Source organism: Phyllopteryx taeniolatus, chromosome 4, assembly GCF_024500385.1.
Source record: "Phyllopteryx taeniolatus isolate TA_2022b chromosome 4, UOR_Ptae_1.2, whole genome shotgun sequence".
NCBI lineage: Eukaryota > Metazoa > Chordata > Actinopteri > Syngnathiformes > Syngnathidae > Phyllopteryx > Phyllopteryx taeniolatus.
In genome coordinates, this window is record NC_084505.1 from 17,763,535 (window position 1) to 17,782,964 (window position 19,430).

The window sequence follows — 19,430 nt, forward strand, 5'->3', positions numbered from 1 at the left end:
GTGGGGGGGGGGGGGGGATTCCTCTGTGATCAAGGTGGATTTCCTGAGTGCTCCTACAGATGAGACAGTGGCGTTTGTGGTGAACAAATTATTTTGCCAGCTTGCTCTGTGATGCGTGAGAGTTGTTTCCCGTTTGCTGGTGAGGAAGTTGTACCAGTATGTGATATAGAAGGTGAGAATGGATTGTATGAGTGACTGGTAGACCATTATCAAAATCTTTTTCCTGACATTAAAATTCCACAGCTCCCTGAGAAGATGGAGAGGAATAAATGAAAATTATGTCAGTGTGTTTGGAAAGACAGGCAAGTGTCCATCTGTGTCCTCACTACTTGAAACATTCCATCTTCAAGCTGTTCTCCCTGAAAAGACAAAAGTTTTTTTTTTTTTTGTCCTGTTCAGCTGTTAGGTCAAGCAGAATGGAAAATCTGTAGCCCTTTTATGCCGGAACAGTTTTGCTGTGTCGCAGTGGACTTTTTAAGCTTCCGCTGTGGTATTAAAATTGTGGTTTATTGAGAATCAGACTTGATCAGTCGAACAGAACAAAGTTTCTAGAAGGGAGAGAGAAACAAATTCAATTCAGAGTCTTCTCTAACCTAATCTTTGTTTTTGGAATGTGGAAGGAAGCTGCCAATTATCAAATCAACTTAATTTAAAAACATGTACTTTTCTTATCCATAGTATCCGACCTACAAACGGAGCTAGACAAACTGCAATCGCATCTCCATTTTACACAAGAAGTCAGTGAGAATCTCCATTCTAATGTAAAAGCCATGAGGAATGTCACACGCAAAACAGCAGCTAAGAAGTCCCAAGTCGAAGACCAGAAACTCAAGCAGGTGAGGAGGTTTAAACACAATAAACAGTATCTGCTCCATGCATGATCAGTGTTGACTGATTTATTTTATGACACTACCAACAGGATATCTATGTAGAGCGCCTCACCAAGGGCTTGGAGAGACTCACACAACAGAAGGATATGTATGGGGTCCAGACCAAAGTCCAGGCAGAGACAACACAGGCAACCAAAGAGGCTCTTTCTGAGGTATATAATACACACTCCATGACATATCTACAATTGAAGACTGGGAATTAATTATTATTATGCACTATTCACAGTTTGCATTTAAAACGAATAGAGTGCACTCCTGCATACTCGCAGTTCAGCACCTGTGGACTCAACTATCTGCAGATTTTCAATTAAAACATTTTTATTTTATTTTTTTTTGGGTGGGGCAACCAGCCCGGAAAACTCTTAGTAGCGGTTTATCTCTGCTTATTCAAGAATTTTGGGGTTTACAATGTAGCTATAATGGGTGCCAATTATCCACAGATTTTTTCTATTCGTGGTCCAGCCCAGTCCCTATCCCCCATGAATAGCGGGGGACCACTCACTACTGTAATATTATTTAAATTACTTTGTTCCACCAGTAGAGGCCATACTGTATACTGTACTGATGTGCTGATATTTCAAAAAGGATTTGTCGAAGATTATAGGTTGCCGACACATTTAGGTTAAGTTATTTTATTTATTTATTTATTTATTTTGAGGCGACATGTTCCATTCTATGTCTCTGATATGAATCAGACAAAACTCGGAGGTTAATCTTTGAAACTCTGAAAATGTGGTAATCCTGTTTGGCATTGTCGTATAATTTTTTTTGCGTGTGTGTGTGTGTGTGGGTACATTCGTGTTTAGGCAGAAATGCAAATGGTGTCTCTGACGATGTCCCAGAAACAGCTTTTACAGCAGTGGAACAGGAGCCTGGTGGATTTGAGGAGACGAGATGAAGACTTCGGAGCTATGCAGGAGGCTATTAGGTTGCAAGTCTGCAAATAAATACAAAATAATAACAAAACTACTGCTCACACGGTACAGACACGAAGGTGAAGCCATGCACCAATTTCCCTCATTCAGCAACTGTGTTTTCCACAGCATGGCTGAGCACCAAGTGATCGTGCTGGACAGAGAGATTCAAGGCATTAAGAAATCCATCTCTGAGCTACAGGAGGAAAGTGAGACTCTGACCATGCTGCTTAACTGCGCCCAGATGGACTGTGAAGTCTCCAAAAAGATGATCAGTCAGAAGCAGACCCAGCATGAAACTCTGCAGTCCCAATACAGCACCTACCTCCGTGCTCTGGGGCAGACAGAGCGCACACTCGCAGAACTCACAAAGGTTATCAGAAGATTTCTAACGAGGCAGCTTTGATTTTATTGACCAGAGAGTTTGTATCTTGTCCTCTCTTTCTTTAGGAGGACAATGTTCTTCAGGCTGAGGTGACTGATCAGAGACGAAAGCTGGAGAAAAACAAAGATAAGCACCTGGAGTTAGAGAACTGCATCATGACCCAAATGCTGCAGAGGCTCATGGACAACAAGGCTGCTCAGTACTATCAGCGACTTACCAACAAGAAAACCTCACTCAAAAAAGAGAAGGTAAACTTTCAAGACGCATCAATGATATTGGGACTGTAATGGTTGGATTTGTAAACTCGGGTTCAAACTCCCGCATACATTTTATATTCAAATACAACCAGTTAAAGCTATAATCTACGGTTTTTGGCGCCCCTTACTGCTGAATTCAGAAGAAGAAGAAGAAGAATCACCTTTATTGTCATGAACATGCATGCATGCACACAAAATTTGTTCTCTGCATTTTACCCGTCACGGTGAACACATACACATGTTAGTGGAACACACTGGAGCAGGGGGCAGCTGAAGCACCCGGGGTATCAGTGTCTTGCTCAAGGACACCACAGCCGTGAGTCCGGGGGGATGTTGGCGGGTGGTCCAGTCGGGGTCTTGAACCTAGGTCCCCCACGGTGGCAGGCGATGATGAATATACACTAATGTAGTGTATAATAGAGCTGTTGAAACCCACGAGGAAAATAAAACGGGCAAGATAAACTATCAATAGTTCAATATCCAGCATACAAATACGTTCTGTAAACACTGCGGCGTTACAGTACCTGTTCATGTGGAGACATACACATACATTTCCAGGTTCCCCCTAAACCATTTAAATAATACTTAGAAAAGTAAACATATTATTGTGTTTTACAACAATACTTAACTATATTTATAATGTACCTTTGGATAACAAAGTGAAGCTGTGGCCAAAATGTACACAGGCGTTATACATACATAAGTTTGTGCCTCTAACCGGCCGTTCAAATAAGCGAGCATCTTTTAAACCACTATTGCTCCTGCGTCCTGATTCTGTACCAACCTGCTTCTTCCAACTATTCATCCGTCTTGTTTCTGATAAAGTACAATATACTCTTTGTGCAGCATCAAACGCGTGTCCACATATCCAATGGCTCAATGTGTGGTAGGGGCGGGGGGTCGCTTCGTGGACGTTTTTCTTCGCCTGTTATCCTGCTCTTCTTCCTCTTTTCTCATCTCGATCATGCTTTTCGTGTCACAGACCTCAGCTGTATGTCACCGGCAATCGATGTCCGCAGGGAGATTCAGGAAGTCACGGCAGTCGGCTGGAAGAAACTCTCCATGTCGTGACAAGTGGTGACGCGGCAGCAGCGTTACAACACTCAAAAGTTATAATCAAGTCGATAAAAGTTGTCGCAAACAACATCGCTGTGTCACAAGCAAGTTAACTTACACACACACGTTAAAAGAAATGCGATCAACAAAAGCAATGAAAAACAGATCAGTAAGAACGAGAAGAATGCTGGGTCGTGACCACGTTACCACCTACACAGCTGCTGGCAGGCAACGGCTCCTCGAAAAAAGGTAGATGGTGTTCATTGGGGGCAATTATTATTATTGTATGGCTGTTTTATTCCACAGAAACGTAAAATAATATTTTTAGTAAGCATTTTACAATTATGCTCTACCCATTCTTCTTTTCCTTTCTGCTTGTCCCGTTAGGGGTCGCCACAGCGTGTCATCCTTTTCCATGTGAGCCTATCTCCTGCATCCTCCTCTCGAACACCAACTGCCCTCATGTCTTCCCTCATGACATCCATCAACCTTCTCTTTGGCCTTCCTCTCGCTCTCTTGCCTGGCAGCTCCATCCTCTTCATCCTTCTACCAATATACTCACTCGCTCTTCCCTGGACGTGTCCAAACCATCGAAGTCTGCTCTCTCTAACTTTGTCTCCAAAACAATAATTCAATGCAGGGGCAATTTTATAAAAAAATGTTTCGTTTTAAATTGTAATACACTCATTTTGATCCCTTAAGGCGAAATTCAATTTGCATTCTGCTCTTTTATTGTTGCACACCACACAGAGTAAGAAGCAGATATTTCTTTTTATTTTTTATATATTTTGAAGCTTCATGCATATAGCGCGGCAAGGTGGGCGACTGGTTAGCAGATCTCCTTCACAGTACTTAAGACGCGGGTTGAAATGCGGCCTCGCCTGTGTGGAGTTTGTGTGTTCTCCCCGTGCCTTCATGGGTTTTCTCCGGGCACTCCGGTTTCCTCCCAAAAACATGCAGGGTAGGTTAATTGAAGACTCTAAATTGCCCGTAGGTGTGAATATGAGCGCAAATGGTTTACGTTACCGTAAACTTGCAGTTGTGTAATTTAAGCCAGTTGTACTTTGCAATTGTACTTACTTCATTAAGTGTGACATGATCCCATTCTCTCTCTTTTTACACTATTACCTCCTCTTATTGCCATGTGAGTCTGCAGTAATGGTCTGTTTGGAAAAAGAATCACTGCAAAACCCACGATATACTAAAAAAAAAATCATAATTCCTTCTCTCCTATTACCGTAGGTCTATCGGCTGTGGAATTTGGAGAGTGAGGTAATGGCGGCTACGGTGGAAAGCAAAGTGATCAACGAGAAACTGGAAAACTTGACCCGATCTCAGAAGGAGCTGGACGAGGAAATCAAAAAGTACAACCAGGTGGTCGCATCTAACCAGGCTGACAGTTCTTCCATCGATGCACTCATCACACAGAAACAGACCACTATCGCAAATTACACCAAAAAAAAGGATCTCATCGCTGCACGCACTGGGGTAAGGAATCCTTGATTGTTTACATGAGTGTATATTATTGCGCATTTAGAACACAGGTTTCAAGCTCTGGCCCATCACATTCTTGTATGTAACCCATAAAAGTGAGTAAAGGCTTCATGTTTCTTGCTAAATGGAGTTGTACCATATTTGTGAATATTCTTCACTTTTAATAGTGATTACAAGCATTTTTTTTAGGACAATCCTTTCTTAATAAATGTAATAATGGTTGTACATAAATATTTGGTTATCAATATGTTTCATTAGTGCTGATTTCAAATATATTTTTGGGGTAAAAATTTACATATACATACATAATAAGTAATAGAATTTATATAAATAGAAATGAGTTTGACACGCTTTTAGAATATGTCTTTGCTACAGAATATAAATTTAAAAAATGTGTGTGTCTGTTTTTCCCAGCATGAAGATCTGAGTCCTCTGCAAATCAAGGTAGAGGCAATGAAGACTCAAACTGAGGAATTATCAGAAAAAATCAGGAATGATCAGCAGCTATGGCTGAAGCATCAGGGAGCACTTGTTGGAATGACCGTACAGATTCAGGCACACAACAGTGAATACAAAAAACTTCAGGCAAAGTCCACTGTGATCTGTCAGAAGAAGATTTATCTGGAGCGTACGTTAAATATTTGATGACAAGCATATTGACAAAATATAAATAGAATAAATGTAATTCTTGCGTTGTAACACTGACTCCAACCCCACCAGGTCAGCTTGAAGTCATGCGCCGTGAGGAGAATGAGGTGGAGAAGCGCAATAAGATGCTTGAAAGAGACCTGCTGAAGCTCAACACTCTTCTGAGCAAGAATGCCCAGCTGCACTATGCTTTGGAGCAGGAGAACGCTGCGATGGAGACCGACTTCCTTCACAAACTTAAGGCATATCCTTTCTGTTTGACATCTTCTTGTTCTAGTTCAACTGGTGTCTCAAAATGTTTATGCTTAATAATAATGTGTTTAGGAGGCAGAGCGGGGGTCTATAGAGATGGAGGTGAAGCTGGAGAAGACTCAGGCGGAAAAAGAGAAACTTCTCAGCAGTTTGGTGGAGGCTGAGTCAGTTGTTTCTTTTATATCAATTTACATATCTTTCTAATCAAGTAGACTTATGTCTCTGGAACGCATGCATTATTCACCAATGCATGCAGTGGGTACGGAAAGTATTCAGACCCCTTAAATGTTTCACTCTTTTTTTATATTGCAGCCGTTTGCTAAAATCATTTTTTACCCACGTTCATGTACACACAGCACCCCATATTGACATATTTATGAAAAAAGAAAAACTGAAATATCACACAGCCATAAGTATTCAGACCCTTTGCTCAGTATTTAGTAGAAGCACCCTTTTGAGCTAATACAGCCATGAGTCTTTTTGGGAATGATGCAACAGGTTTTTCACACCTGGATTTGGAGAGCATCTGCCATTCCTCCTTGCAGATCCTCTCTGGTTCTGTCAGGTTGGATGGTGAACGTTGGTAGGCAGCCATTTGCAGGTCTTTCCAGAGATACTCAATTGGGTTTAAGTAAGTCTCTGGCTGGGCCATTCAAAAACAGTCACGGAGTTGTTTTCGGAAGCCACTCCTTCAGTATTTTAGCTGTGTGCTTAAGGTCATTGTCTTTTTTGAAGGTGAACCTTCGGCCCAGCCTGAGGTCCTGAGCGCTCTGGAGAAGGTTTTCGTCCAGGATATCCCTGTACTTGGCTGCATTCATCTTTTCGATTGCAACCAGTCTCCCTGTCCCTGCAGCTGAAAAACACCCCCTCAGCATGATGCTGCCACCACCAGGCTTCACTGTTTGTATCTTGGTCTCATCAGACCAGAGAATCTTATTTCTCACCATCTTGGAGTCCTTCAGGTGTTTTTTTTTTAGCAAACTCCCTGCGGGCTCTCACGTGTCTTGCACTGAGGAGAGGCTTCTGTCGGGCCACTCTGCCATAAAGCCCCGACTGGTGGAGGGCTGCAGTGATGATTGACTTTCTAGAACGACTGCATCTTTGGAGCTCAGCCACAGTGATCTTTGCGTTCTTCTTTACCTTTCTCTCTCGCGCGTTAAAGATACGAGTGTCACAGCAAAGTGTCCGAATACCTACGGCTGTGTGATATTTCAGTTTTTCTTTTTTAATAAATCAGCAAAAATTTCAATAATTAAATTGTTTTTCTGCCAATATGGGGTGCTGTGTGTACATTGAGGAAAAAATGAACTTAAATGATTTTACCAAACGGCTGCAATATAACAAAGAGTGAAAAATGTAAGGGCGTCTGAAAACTTTCCGTACCCACTGTATGTGTGTGTTATGTGACAGGCGACAGATCATGCTGTGGGAAAAGAAGTCTCACCTTATGAAAGAGACACGTTTAGTTGTGGAAGAGGGTCATGGAGACCTCCAGATAATGAAGGATGACATTCACCGTATGGAGGTACATGCACTGCTTCTCCTGAAAGATGTGTATGAGTGCTGACTCCTTACTAAGAGAAGTGATTATACAGTATATCCCCTGTATGAGCTTCATTACTGTTTCCCTCTAAAATCTAGCATGTTATAATTGTTCTAATTGTCCTCATCTGCAAAAATCTCAACGGGCATATAATCTAAAATCAAGATGGCCCTGGGTAGAATAAGAACAAGCTTTCATCTATTAGTGGTGAGAAGTCTTGGTCACCAAGGCTTTCTCTGCTGACCTAAACAGTCAGAAACACTGAACCACATATGCAACCTAAATTCTAATAGTTGTTCCATGAACTTGTACTCATTTATTCCCAACGGTCTATTCTCTATTCTATATTTCATATTCGATCAGATTAGAGCACAGTTTGTTAACAGCCAACTTCGACTTTTTTTTCTGTTCTTGTCTGATTAGCTCAATATTGATTCTGAACCGTTCCACATGATATTGTTGGCTGAGTTGCACACTGTTATATTCCATTTTGATTTCTATATAATTGCAAGGTGGTAGTGGTGTATTAAATTGGGCAAGGCATCACTGAAAGCCCAAGTACCAGATGCATGGCCCAAGGCAAGAGGTAGTCATCATCATTGAAGTGGAAGAAAACCCTTTTGCCAAAACAATACAGTTAAGGAAACTAACAGAGAATGAGAACTTTGCAAACTTCCTCCTGTTGAATGACTGTGTAGGTAAGATCGGAGACGTGTCTGGAATCTGAGACATTTGTGTACGGAACTAAGCAAGCAACTGCCATGCACTTAGATAAGCTCGCTGAGTCATATCCAGCATGGGTGAAATAGCCATTGCCGTTTTGTGTTGCGACAGCAGATGTCAGTGATGAGTACCTCGACAAAATCATTGAACTTCAGCACAGCCAGGTTCAATGCTCTCAACCTTTGGATGTCACCAAATCATAGCATACTCTTTTATTGCAAAGAAAGCCCTTGAGATACTCATGCCATTTGTTACAACATCTGCAAGCAATCCTTTTCAAAAATGGTAACATAAAAATGAAGAATATGTACAGACTTTGTTGCGAAAATGGAATGAGCTTGTCCTACCCGCTGCGCATTTCTGAATGTGTTCTACACAACTGTGGAAAGTATAGTGTTCCCTTGCTACAGTGAGTACGGAAAGTATTCAGACCCCCTTAAATTTTTCACTCTTTGTTGTATTGCAGCCATTTGCTAAAATCAAGTTCATTTTTTTCCTCATTAATGTACACACAGCAGCCCATATTGGCAGAAAAAAAACTGAATTGTTGATTTTTTTTGCAGATTTTATGAAAAAAAAAAGAACAAAATCACACAGCCATAAGTATCCAGACCCTTTGCTGTGACACTCGTATATTCTGTCCATTTCTTCTGATTATCCTTGAGGTGGTTATACACATTCATTGGACTCCAGCTTTGTTTGATTATATTGATTGAACTTTATTAGGAAAGCCACACACCTGTGTATATATAAGACCTTACAGCTCACAGTGCATGTCAGAGCAAATGAAAATCAAGAGGTCAAAGGAACTGCCTGAAGAGCTCAGAGACAGAATTGTGGCACGGTACAGAACTGGCCAAGGTTACAAAAAAAGATTCTGCTGCACTTCAGGTTCCTAAGAGCACTTGTGGCCTCCATAATCCTTAAATGGAAGACGTTTTGGACGATCAGAACCCTACCTAGAGCTGGCCGTCCAGCCAAACTGAGCAATCGGGGGAGAAGAGCCTTGGTAAGAGAGGCAAAGAACAACCCAAAGATCACTGTGGCTGAGCTCCAGAGATGCAGTCAGGAGATGGAAGAAAGTTCTAGAAAGTCAACCATCACTGCAGCCCTCCACCAGTCGGGGTTTTATGGCAGTGGCCCGACGGAAGCCTCTCCTCAGTGCAAGACACATGAAAGCCTGCAAAAAAAAAACCTGAAGGAATCCAAGATAGAAGTTGTTGGCCTTAATTCTAAGCAGTATGTGTGGAGAAGACCAGGCACTGCTCATCACCTGTCCAATACAGTCCCAACAGTGAAGCATGGGGGTGGCAGCATCTTGCTGTGCGAGTGTTTTTCAGCTGCAGGGACAGGACGATTGGTTGCAATTGAAGGAAAGATGAATGCGGCCAAGTACGGGGATATCCTGGACGAAAACATTCTCCAGAGTGCTCAGGACCTCAGGCTGGGCCGAAGGTTCACCTTCCAACAAGATAATGACCCCAAGCACCCAACTAAAATACCGAAGGAGTGGCTTCAGAACAACTCCGTGACTGTTCTTGAATGGGCCAGCCAGAGCCCTGACTTAAACCCTGTTGCATACTTATTTATGGTTGTGTAATATTTCCGATTTTCTTTTAAAATCTGCAAAAATGTCTGTCAATATGGGGTGCTGTGTGTACATTTATGAGGGGGAAAAAATAAATGATTTTAGCAAATGGCTGCAATATAACAAAGAGTGAATGAAAATTTTAAGGGGGTCTGAATACTTTCCGTACCCACTGTATATCAAGGTTCACTTATTGCGGATTCACTGCATTGGGGGTTTTCCATATTCATACCGTGCATAATTCGTCATATTAAACTGGGGGGGGGGGAAAACCTGAAAGAAAATGTATGTAATGTACAATACTACTGTGCATTACTGTGTGGAGAGTGTAAGTGTATAGAAAGTGTTTGTAGAGGTTAATGGGAGTGTTGGGAAGATTAACTAGTCTGAAGAGGTTCTTACAGCTTTAAAATATGTATAAAAATTACAAAAATATGTGGCTGCTACTTTGCGAATTTCACCTATTGTGGGGTTGGAACCTAACCCCCGTGATAATAGAGGGATTACTGTAGTTCTATTGTACTGTTTATTACACATGAATAAAACCAATGTGTGGGTTACTGGTCTCAGTCAACTATAAGTATTGCTAAAATGTTTTTCTTCTTCTAGGGTGCTATAGTTTTATGTGCCTGTGTCATCAATGTGCTTAACAGCGGCAGCTCAACCAGCTGATAAAGCAGCAGGAGCAGCTCGTGAGGATGAGTGTCGCAGTCGTGGAAAGGAGGGGAAACATTATCGCGCGCAATGATGCCCTGGCCCGTAGCACTAAAAAGCAGATGACGAAAGGCGAGCTAAATCTCATGAATGATGGCTTGCGGCGCAAAATCAAGGAAACACAAAAGGTGTTTAAGTTTTTTTTTTTTTTTTTTTTTTTGTCTGTAACCATGATTTGTTGTGTAATTACCTGCTTTTTTTGTTTTTAGATGGTCAAAGAGTGGGACCAGGAGATCAAAGAACTGCAGGACAGCCAGGTGAATCTGAGCAACATTGTTGCACATCAGAAACAGCAGCTGATGGACCTGTCAGGAACCAGTGGTGTCCTTGAGACTGATCTAGCAAAAATCCAGGATACCAAAGGCAGAGTATGGCGCAATTACTATTATCAGTCTTGGATTTATATATATTTTTTTTTTAATTAAAGCTCATCTGTATCCTATACATTTTATTTTCATCACACTTTCCATACAAAAATTCATTTTATTATCATATACATTACCATATTTTCCACTGGTTGGGTACATGTGGCTGCCGTTCATAAACTGCAGGTGAAATTCCCAGCCAGTGCCCCAGTACCCACCCACTGCCGGTCCCAAGCCAGATACGTGGGAAAATCTCAACAATATTCATTATCGTGGTGTTTCCCAGCACTGATAATTTCGCATGGTGTGCCATGTGAAATTCCATAATTGGTCTAAAAATTATTTATTCATTACAAATAATTCTCCACTAGATGGCAGCAGGTACAATTAGTCTGTATTCCTGTTGCCATTCATACAAAATGTGTTCAGATTTCACAAAGGTCAATTTGTCAGTAAATTGAATACTTTTTTGTGATGCTTTTGTTTGGTGGTGTACTGAGAGCCTTGGCTCAATACATTTTCAGAAACATTGCATTTTTTAAATCATAGAATGACATGAGACTGAGCTTCTATTGCCTGTTTTTTCCCACCTTATCTTGCCACATTTGTAACCAGTGAAAAGCATCCCGTTCACATACTGTAGTTTAGTACCCATCTTTTCCACTTCCTTTCTAGGACCAAGCTCACCTGATTGAATTTCAGAGCAAGGCTAAGAAACTCCAAGAGGTGACTGATGGAACGTATCGACCCTCATCCTCATCTAGTCAATTGGTGGAAGTTGCTACACACAGCCTAAAGGAGCGCGTGCGCGCCATCGGCACTGTTATTCACCGTGTGTGTGAGGAGTTCCCCGATCACCGAGCAGCTCTCCGTGCTCTGTTACTATCATTGGCAGCAGGCGCACACGGTCCAGAGCAGGAAGCAACATGTGAGTGAGATGCAAAAATACAGAGTACGCAAGAGCTGCAGGGCAGTTGTGATGTCTACACTTTCTTATATGCAAGCAGGCGTAAGCTACCAATTAGGTCTCTTGAACTCCTGTTCATCTTAATCGGCCCGTACAATACTTACGACGACGACCAATATGAGTGCCGTAAGAGATCAGGGGTGCAGCAGAAAATGTTCCCATTTCACAGAATTTGTCAGCAAATATCATGTAATAATTACAAATATACATTTGTTCATCTTTTATACCAGTGACAAGCAAAACAATTAAATGCTCTTCCATTAGCTGGCAGAAGGTACAATAAACCTGTTAACCGCCTGTTGCCATTGATACAACAGAATAAGTCATAGCTTTCTGCAATTATTCACATTGTGTTCAATTTATGCCTAGGCCCTGAGTTCACAATGAAGTCATTTTGTGAGTATACTGAGAAGAGATTGTCTTTATTTTATTTTGACAGTTTTCTTTGGTGGGGTGCTATGAGATCTAATGTACTGTAAGATGGGTGAAAAAAAAGTAAAAGTTTGGGATACACTGACTTAGTCTTCAATTAACCTAAACCCAATATTCATGTTTTTTTATTTACAGTAGGCCTGTTGAAGGAAGACAAGAGTATCCAAAGAAAACACACAAGCACAGGGAGAACACGTGACAGACTGCGGCGTGTTTGGATTTACGTGCAAATTCAGGTTACGATGTCGCCATAAGAACAGCGAGCACCCCATGTACATAATGAAAAGGTCAGTCTGTGAAGGGTCAAATGAGCCAAAACTACGTGGCTGGCATTTTTAGAATCAGCTCGGCGGGCGGCGCTGTCAAAGTGTCTCATCAAGCTTCTGTACTCTTTGCTGGAATCATAAAATTTGGCTAAATTTGGTTACACTCTACAGTCAACACTTGACACTGACAATTTAGCTTTTTTTAGGGGGTTAAAATTCATTTGAATTGATATTTTAAACTAATGACAAGACCTGGTGTCTTTTTAAAAAAAAAAAAAAAAAAGGGCAGAAAAACTGAGCAAGGCCTGAGGGTTAACAGTGTTTGTCCTTATTACAATAGTAGTCGAGCTTGTTAATATATATGACCAACAATAATACGTATTTTCCATTGGAATCGTCAAGAAGTCTTCAGTGTTGCTTCAGCGACTGCAAGTGTTGAACATGGCAAAGAAACTTTCATCGATTCGTCCTCTTTTAATGTCGGGTCTGTTGCGTCTGTCAAATTCAGCAGTGGTGCTGTTGTTGTGGTCCAGTTCTTGCCGCAGCTCCTTCTTCTGTCGTTCCTGCTGCCTCTGTATGATCAGAGCCGTACGTGCCGTGTTGGAGCACCAACGAGCATATTGTTGCTTTTCTCTGATCCCCTCTAACTTTGTCATCATTTTCTCTTCAACTTGAAGGTTCCAGAACTTTTTCATTTGCTGATAGCTCTCGGGACGTGGCCTCCTATCATAGCTGTGAAAAATACCAGGTACTCCCACCTGACTCGGCTGTATCTCTCTGGGGTCGTCTTTGAGCTCCCGTTCTTGCCGTTGTCTCTCTTCAGCCATGGCCTGATTGAACTCATTCATTTTGACAGCGTTCTGTTTCCGCATCTCCATTTCAGTGTTTTCCAGCTGCAGAGCTACATTATCCATGTGCACTCTGAATTTTTCATTGTCCAACTTTTCCATATTCTGTCTTTCTTTCTCCACGGCTTGCTCTGTCTGTTGCTGCAACAGCCACTCCCTCAGTTGCTCCTTCTGCCTGCATATTCGGCTTTCGCTGTCCGGGTCCTCACCTGCCATTCCCGGAGGCATCATGTGTTCAACTACTTCTTCAGAGTCGTCCCTGTCCAACTCCTCCTGCCTTGCACGCTCATACTGTTCCAGTAAACTGGTCTTCTCCTTTGCACGTCTCTCCTTTTCTTCTTTGTTTTGAAGAAGGTACGCTTGCTTGCTATTATGTAGAAATTGGGCCTCAAAGGTGTCCTGTTCAAGTCTTTCTGCATCCTTCCCTTTCTTCTTGTCATCCAGCTGCTTGTCAAGGCCTTCCTTGTCAATGCCGATGGTTCTCAGTTTATCGTTAAAAATTCTCTCTTTTCTTTCTCGCTCATTGTTGCGACGCCTCTCTATACTTGCCAGTTCAAAGCGAGAGCCGTTCAACATTTTGGCTGACAAATGTAGAGTCTGTTAAAATGACAAGCCTTTTTTAGAGTGTTTCAACAACACATTGACGTGCAGTCCACTAGATTTCTGTTATGGCTGGTTCTGAAACACGAAACAAACAACAACAAAAAAACATACACCAAGATTTTCTATAGGTAAACCCCAAATTGTTCATACGCTGAATTTTTATTTGCTGAATATGTGTCTTCTGGCTGGAAATGAGACAAGTTAAAAAAATGTGTATAAAAATTACTGAAAATATTTTTTGTCCCTGACAATTATGAGGATTTTTTTTTTTTTTTTTTTTTTTGCAACATTATGCTTTTAGTATAATCTACAAGAACAACGATATTTAGAGAACGTTCAATATGTCTGTTTTTTTATAAAGGGTATGAGTAATTTTAAGAATTATAATTTTGATATGGGACTACTTCTCAAAATGAATTAAACAATCAAATTAGCGAATATTTCATCAAACAACATCTAACGTATTGTGTCACTTTCGTCATTTCCAGCCACAGTATACTCATTCAACCAATACATTTTACTTGTGACCATAGCATGAATTATTTTGGGCTTAAATGTTTGTATAACGCCATTGAGCATGGTAAACATCCAATGTATGTATAACCACTGAACAAATAAAAACTTCAGTGTAAATAAGAATGGCTTACCTCCTCATGTTCTTGTAGTGTCTGCATTTTAAGATTTGGAAGCTGTAGCATCTTAAAATTGCTCATTTGTATCGTTTGTGTGTGATAAATACAGTGCCGTGAAAAAGTATTGTTATATTTTTTGCATAGTTTCCCCACTTAAATGTTTAAGATCAGCAAACAGCAAATATCAGACAAAGATAACCCAAGTAAACATAAAATGCTGTTTTTAAATGGTGATTTTATTTATTAAGGGAAAAAAACTATTCAAAGCTACCTGACCCTGTATGGAAAAACTAATTGCTGCTGAGGGTGGCCCAACCAGTTACTAAGTTTAGGGGGCATTACTTTCACACAGGGCCAGATAGCTTTGAATAGTTTTTTTTCCCCTTAATAAATAAAATCACCATTAAAAACTTCATTTTATGTTATTTTTTGTCTGATATTTACATTTGGTGAATTATCTTAAACATTTAAGTGGGGAAATGAGAATTTGAGAATGGGGCAAATACTTTTTCACAACGCTACAGATCACCACGTCAAAAAAAAAAACATCTATTTCTAACATCATCATTTGTACCTTTTCTAGAATGTTTCAAAGATTCAATAGCGGTGGTAGTAGATTAGAAAGTAAGGGCGAGTTGCATGCTCCCAATCAGTACTGTGCAAGGGCCAAAATATTGAAATTTCTTGAAACGTTTTCAAATGAAATGATCGTTGAATATCAAGAAATTTAGGGATTACTAGAAAGCTTTATACAGTAGAACCTCGGGAGACAATCTGTTCTGGGACTCTGAATTTTAAATTTCTGAATTGCTCATAATTTGAAACAATCTTTTTCATAGAAAATAATGATTAGGTGAAATACTCTGTTCTCATATGTAAAGTAACATTATTAATAGTTAAACGAGTGTAAAAAGTAAAGAAGTGCACTGAAACAGTAAAGACTTGAATTTTAAAACAAAACTCGACTTCAACGACAGTATGACAACAAAACTGAGTCACGTAGTAGATGTCTCACGATCAAACCACATAACATTTTGAATTGCATTGTACGGAGGTTTTGCACATTTTGAATCAGGATGTGTTTTGCAAACAGACCTTTTGTGCAACTTTAAGAGAATTCTGAATTATTGAATTTTGACTTTGGGTTCCACTGTACGCTACTTGACATTCCGCAACCAGCTACAATTTTCAACTCATCTAGAAAGTCTTACGTCTTTTGTTTGAGTAAGAGCACCACTGAATTTGAATTATATCCATTCCCAGAATTGTTTACACAATGTGCATTCATCTTGTTCAATATTAAGAACTCATCCCTCCATTCTTAACTTGAACGACAGTACTTCTTTTTGCCATATTGTCCAATATCTAAAATATTATTTGATTCACATCCACGCCAAAAGTCACTTATTTCCTTGATAACTGAATCCTGAAAAACTTTTTAAACATCAACATTGAAAAACAGAGGCTATCTTTGATACTTAAATCATCTGTTTTTGTCTCACCATAGGCAACACCGTGGTCATTGCCTGCCATTGTTAAAAAAAAAAAAAAAACACTCGCTTGATCCTAGAATTTCCCTGACATGCTAGTAGTAAACAATTATCATTATACTTCCTCTACCTCCTTTTTTTTGTTTCCACCCCCTGCTTTTGTACTCAATAATCTCTTGTATTTAATCAACTACAGAATATACAGAACTCATTACATCACCTCCAAATTCAAAGAAAGTCACTGTCACCCTGTTGAGTAAAGAATTAACATCAGTCTTGTACAAAGCCTTATCACTACATACCTACCCAGTAATAACGCATACTTCATGTATTATTACTAGTAGCGTTATCATAAAGTTTTCAAAGTATTACATCATGGAGATGAATAACCATTACATATCACAAAGGATGATATCATAGAGAGAATAAAAATGGCCTCAACATGGAAATTTTCATGTGGAAGCAATTTTAAATGGTTGTGGACAGTTTTTGTTTTCATTTGTTGTGCCACAAGTTACATGTCACACGACACTCAATATGTTTACATGGTGTAAGAGAAATATTAAATAAACAAAATAAACACGTGAGAGTGACTGGACCTGTACCATTTGAACGACAAAAGTATGCTTTGGCTATATATATACGTATATATATATATAAATATATCTATATATACATATATATACATATATCTGTATATATACAGATATATCTGTATATATACATATCTGTATATGTGTATATATATATATATATATATATATACATATATCTGTATATATACATATATATCTGTATATATACATATATATACATATATCTGTATATGTGTATATATATATATATATATACATACATATCTGTGTATATACATGTGTATATATATATATATACGTATATGTATATATATGTATGTATATATATATATATATGTATGTATATATGTATGTATATATATATATATATATGTATGTATATATATTTTTTTTTTTTTTTTTTAGCTGGCGCTGGGTCTTCATTCAAGGTGTACACAGTGTTGGGAAGTAACTAAATTTCAAAAGATTACATGTTTTACTACAGAATTTATGTCATTGTAATCCATTACTCTGGGAATGTGTAATTATATTACAGTTGCTTTTGGAAATTTCTATGATTACAATTTCAGTCTTGAAAATGAAACCACGCTTCAATGGAAAATCTGCAACTGTGTCGACTCCATATACAATTTTCTGTATGGTATTTTTTCTTTTTTTTTATTGAATCACAAACACATGGGGTGATTGTCATGGAAGAAGCATATACTGTAGTAATGACATAATTAAATAGAATGTAAAGAATATATTTGAACAATGAGATCACTCTGATGCTGCAGAAGCTCTCTGCAGACCATGGCTTGTGCTGTAAGATGCGACTACGAAAATGTCAGGAAAAGCTTACTAAAACATCTGAAATGTATTTGGGGTTGATCACAGTTGTGGCAGGTGTGTGCTGACTCCCATTTCACATGAGTTTGACTGCGATTGCTTGCACCCTAACAGAGACACATCCCCAGAGGGTGTGCACACTTGTGAGACCACATTATCTCATTTATTTTACTTCTGCTCAAAAATAAATTTTTCAGTTGAGTTGTAAAGGTGATGGGTCACATTAATAGGGGGAAAAGTTTTAACATCTTTTATTGTCACATTTCTTCCCATGACAAAAACCTAGCATTTAGACAGGGGTGTGTAGAGTTTTTATATCCACTGTAGCTGTGTTGACTGTGTTAACAGAAATAAATACATACTGCTGTTTTTTTTTCTTAATTGTATGAATCATTTTGTGTCCTTTTTTCTGGGCTCGAGTATCTGCCCACACAAATGTCTGGGCACGTGCTTGGGCATCAGAACATCAGTGAGGCTCTGCCTTCTTCTTTTGTATTTGGTAACAGGTAGGTTTACAATTATTGTCAATCACTGATCTTTTTTGGTTACTACTTACAGTAAATGAAGCCCAGTGCAGAACAACAGGTGCTAAATGCTGTTGTGTCAATATACTTTATTAGTGCTTTTTGCTAATAAATTCTACTCTATATGCTCTCTGGTTACACATTTTGATCAGGCTCAACAGTAGTCAATGCTTTCTAACATTTGCATTGTTAACAGTAGTTTTCTGCAGCTTGTTTTCACAATGTTATAAGACAGTTTTACATTAACCAAAACTCAAGACTCTCGAGCGTCATTGTATAATAAGCTTAAGTGATCCTTAACAGCCGTTTGACTCCAAATACTTTCTATTGCAGTCCATTTCACTCATTTCTTCCCGAGAGAAATTTTGAATGGCAATTTTTTGATGCATTAAAAACTTTACAAACTACTCAGATTGACACTGGAGCACAATATCCACAAAGTGTGGTCTTTTCCAGAAAATGTAATGTTCTGTCGTTTATGCTCCTGCCCTTCAATTCGAATAATCCCTCTCTTTAAACATAATGCCATTGCTGCTCTCACATTACAAATTACATATTATTCTGTCACACATTCACCGCTGAATTTATTCTATAAAGGCATGTTGTATACATTAATTGGTGCTTATAAGAATATTTTCCCCATGTATTAAATGATGCCAAATTCAAACCCAGACCTTTCGACTGTGCTAACTGAGCTGTCATAATGATTCCACTTCTCTTTAAATGTATCATGCTTCATTGAGTACACTGAGTGGGGGTACTGCACAGAATTAGTCAAAAGTATCAAAGAAAATGTGTTGGTCTGACTCCCTGACATCTCCTTGCTTACTTGCTCAGTAAGTCAAGGTCATCTAATTGTTGGATACTAATCTAATGTTATGCAGGCACATGCACAGACATGTTCAGGCACAATGTGCTAAAGTCAAACAAAAGAGCACCCATTGCCAAAATGATTCATACAATTAAAGGTCACATATTCGGGCTATTTAGACCTCCATAGACTTTGTATAAAATTTCAATTTCCCTTCAAAAAAACACCTTGGTTTTGTCATACAAGTGTCCAGAAAAGGTCTCTCTGACAGCTACTACTGTTTTGTATTCGTTTTGTCCATATTTGGCTAAGACCCCCCCCCCTCTCCCCCTTTACTCTCATTGGTTGCCTCCGTGTAGAAGACCCACTTGTGAGAGCACACGTCTTTTTATCTTGACAGCGCTAGGTTGGAGCGGGGAGGTAGGCGGAGCTCTTCGCGAGTGACGTAGATAAACTCGAGAAATTGCAATGACCTGATTTCAGGCCGCGGCAGAAAAACGTCTGGAACTCAGAAATGCTTGGATGATTTTAATTCATTTTTCACGTTTACTGAGAGACCATAGAGACAATATAATATCCCGAATAATGGAAACAAATTGGTTTG

The 19,430-nt window shown here is 39.4% G+C and overlaps 2 protein-coding genes across 10 annotated transcripts in view; one reads left to right on the top strand and one right to left on the bottom strand.

Moving 5' to 3' along the window:
• The window catches only part of LOC133476544 (coiled-coil domain-containing protein 40-like), a 16,149-nt gene extending 3,254 nt beyond the window's left edge, over nucleotides 1-12,895 (top strand). For 4 of the 9 annotated variants that reach the window (XM_061770076.1, XM_061770075.1, XM_061770082.1 and 1 more), the window contains exons 7-20: nucleotides 679-836; nucleotides 920-1,042; nucleotides 1,697-1,818; nucleotides 1,934-2,177; nucleotides 2,255-2,437; nucleotides 4,745-4,990; nucleotides 5,411-5,624; nucleotides 5,717-5,886; nucleotides 5,969-6,060; nucleotides 7,307-7,421; nucleotides 10,404-10,592; nucleotides 10,674-10,832; nucleotides 11,505-11,757; nucleotides 12,364-12,893. In XM_061770076.1, coding sequence (XP_061626060.1) covers nucleotides 679-836; nucleotides 920-1,042; nucleotides 1,697-1,818; nucleotides 1,934-2,177; nucleotides 2,255-2,437; nucleotides 4,745-4,990; nucleotides 5,411-5,624; nucleotides 5,717-5,886; nucleotides 5,969-6,060; nucleotides 7,307-7,421; nucleotides 10,404-10,592; nucleotides 10,674-10,832; nucleotides 11,505-11,757; nucleotides 12,364-12,482 — 2,387 coding nt within the window. In that variant the 3' untranslated portion in view covers nucleotides 12,483-12,893. Of the gene's footprint in view, nucleotides 1-678; nucleotides 837-919; nucleotides 1,043-1,696; nucleotides 1,819-1,933; nucleotides 2,178-2,254; nucleotides 2,438-4,744; nucleotides 4,991-5,410; nucleotides 5,625-5,716; nucleotides 5,887-5,968; nucleotides 6,061-7,306; nucleotides 7,422-10,403; nucleotides 10,593-10,673; nucleotides 10,833-11,504; nucleotides 12,310-12,363 lie in introns of those variants that run through there. The other 5 variants (XM_061770079.1, XM_061770078.1, XM_061770080.1 and 2 more) reach the window with 3 other exon arrangements.
• Nucleotides 12,763-16,694, bottom strand: ribc2 (RIB43A domain with coiled-coils 2). Its single transcript, XM_061770087.1, has one exon. It carries the CDS (start codon nucleotides 13,916-13,918, stop codon nucleotides 12,914-12,916), a length of 1,005 nt encoding a protein of 334 aa, XP_061626071.1. The 5' UTR covers nucleotides 13,919-16,694; the 3' UTR covers nucleotides 12,763-12,913.
• Between the last annotated feature and the right edge of the window lie 2,736 nt (nucleotides 16,695-19,430).

Coding starts and splice junctions, on each gene's coding strand:
- ribc2 (XM_061770087.1), bottom strand. CDS start 13,918: ATGTTGAACGGCTCTCGCTTTGAACTGGCAAGTATAGAGAGGCGTCGC.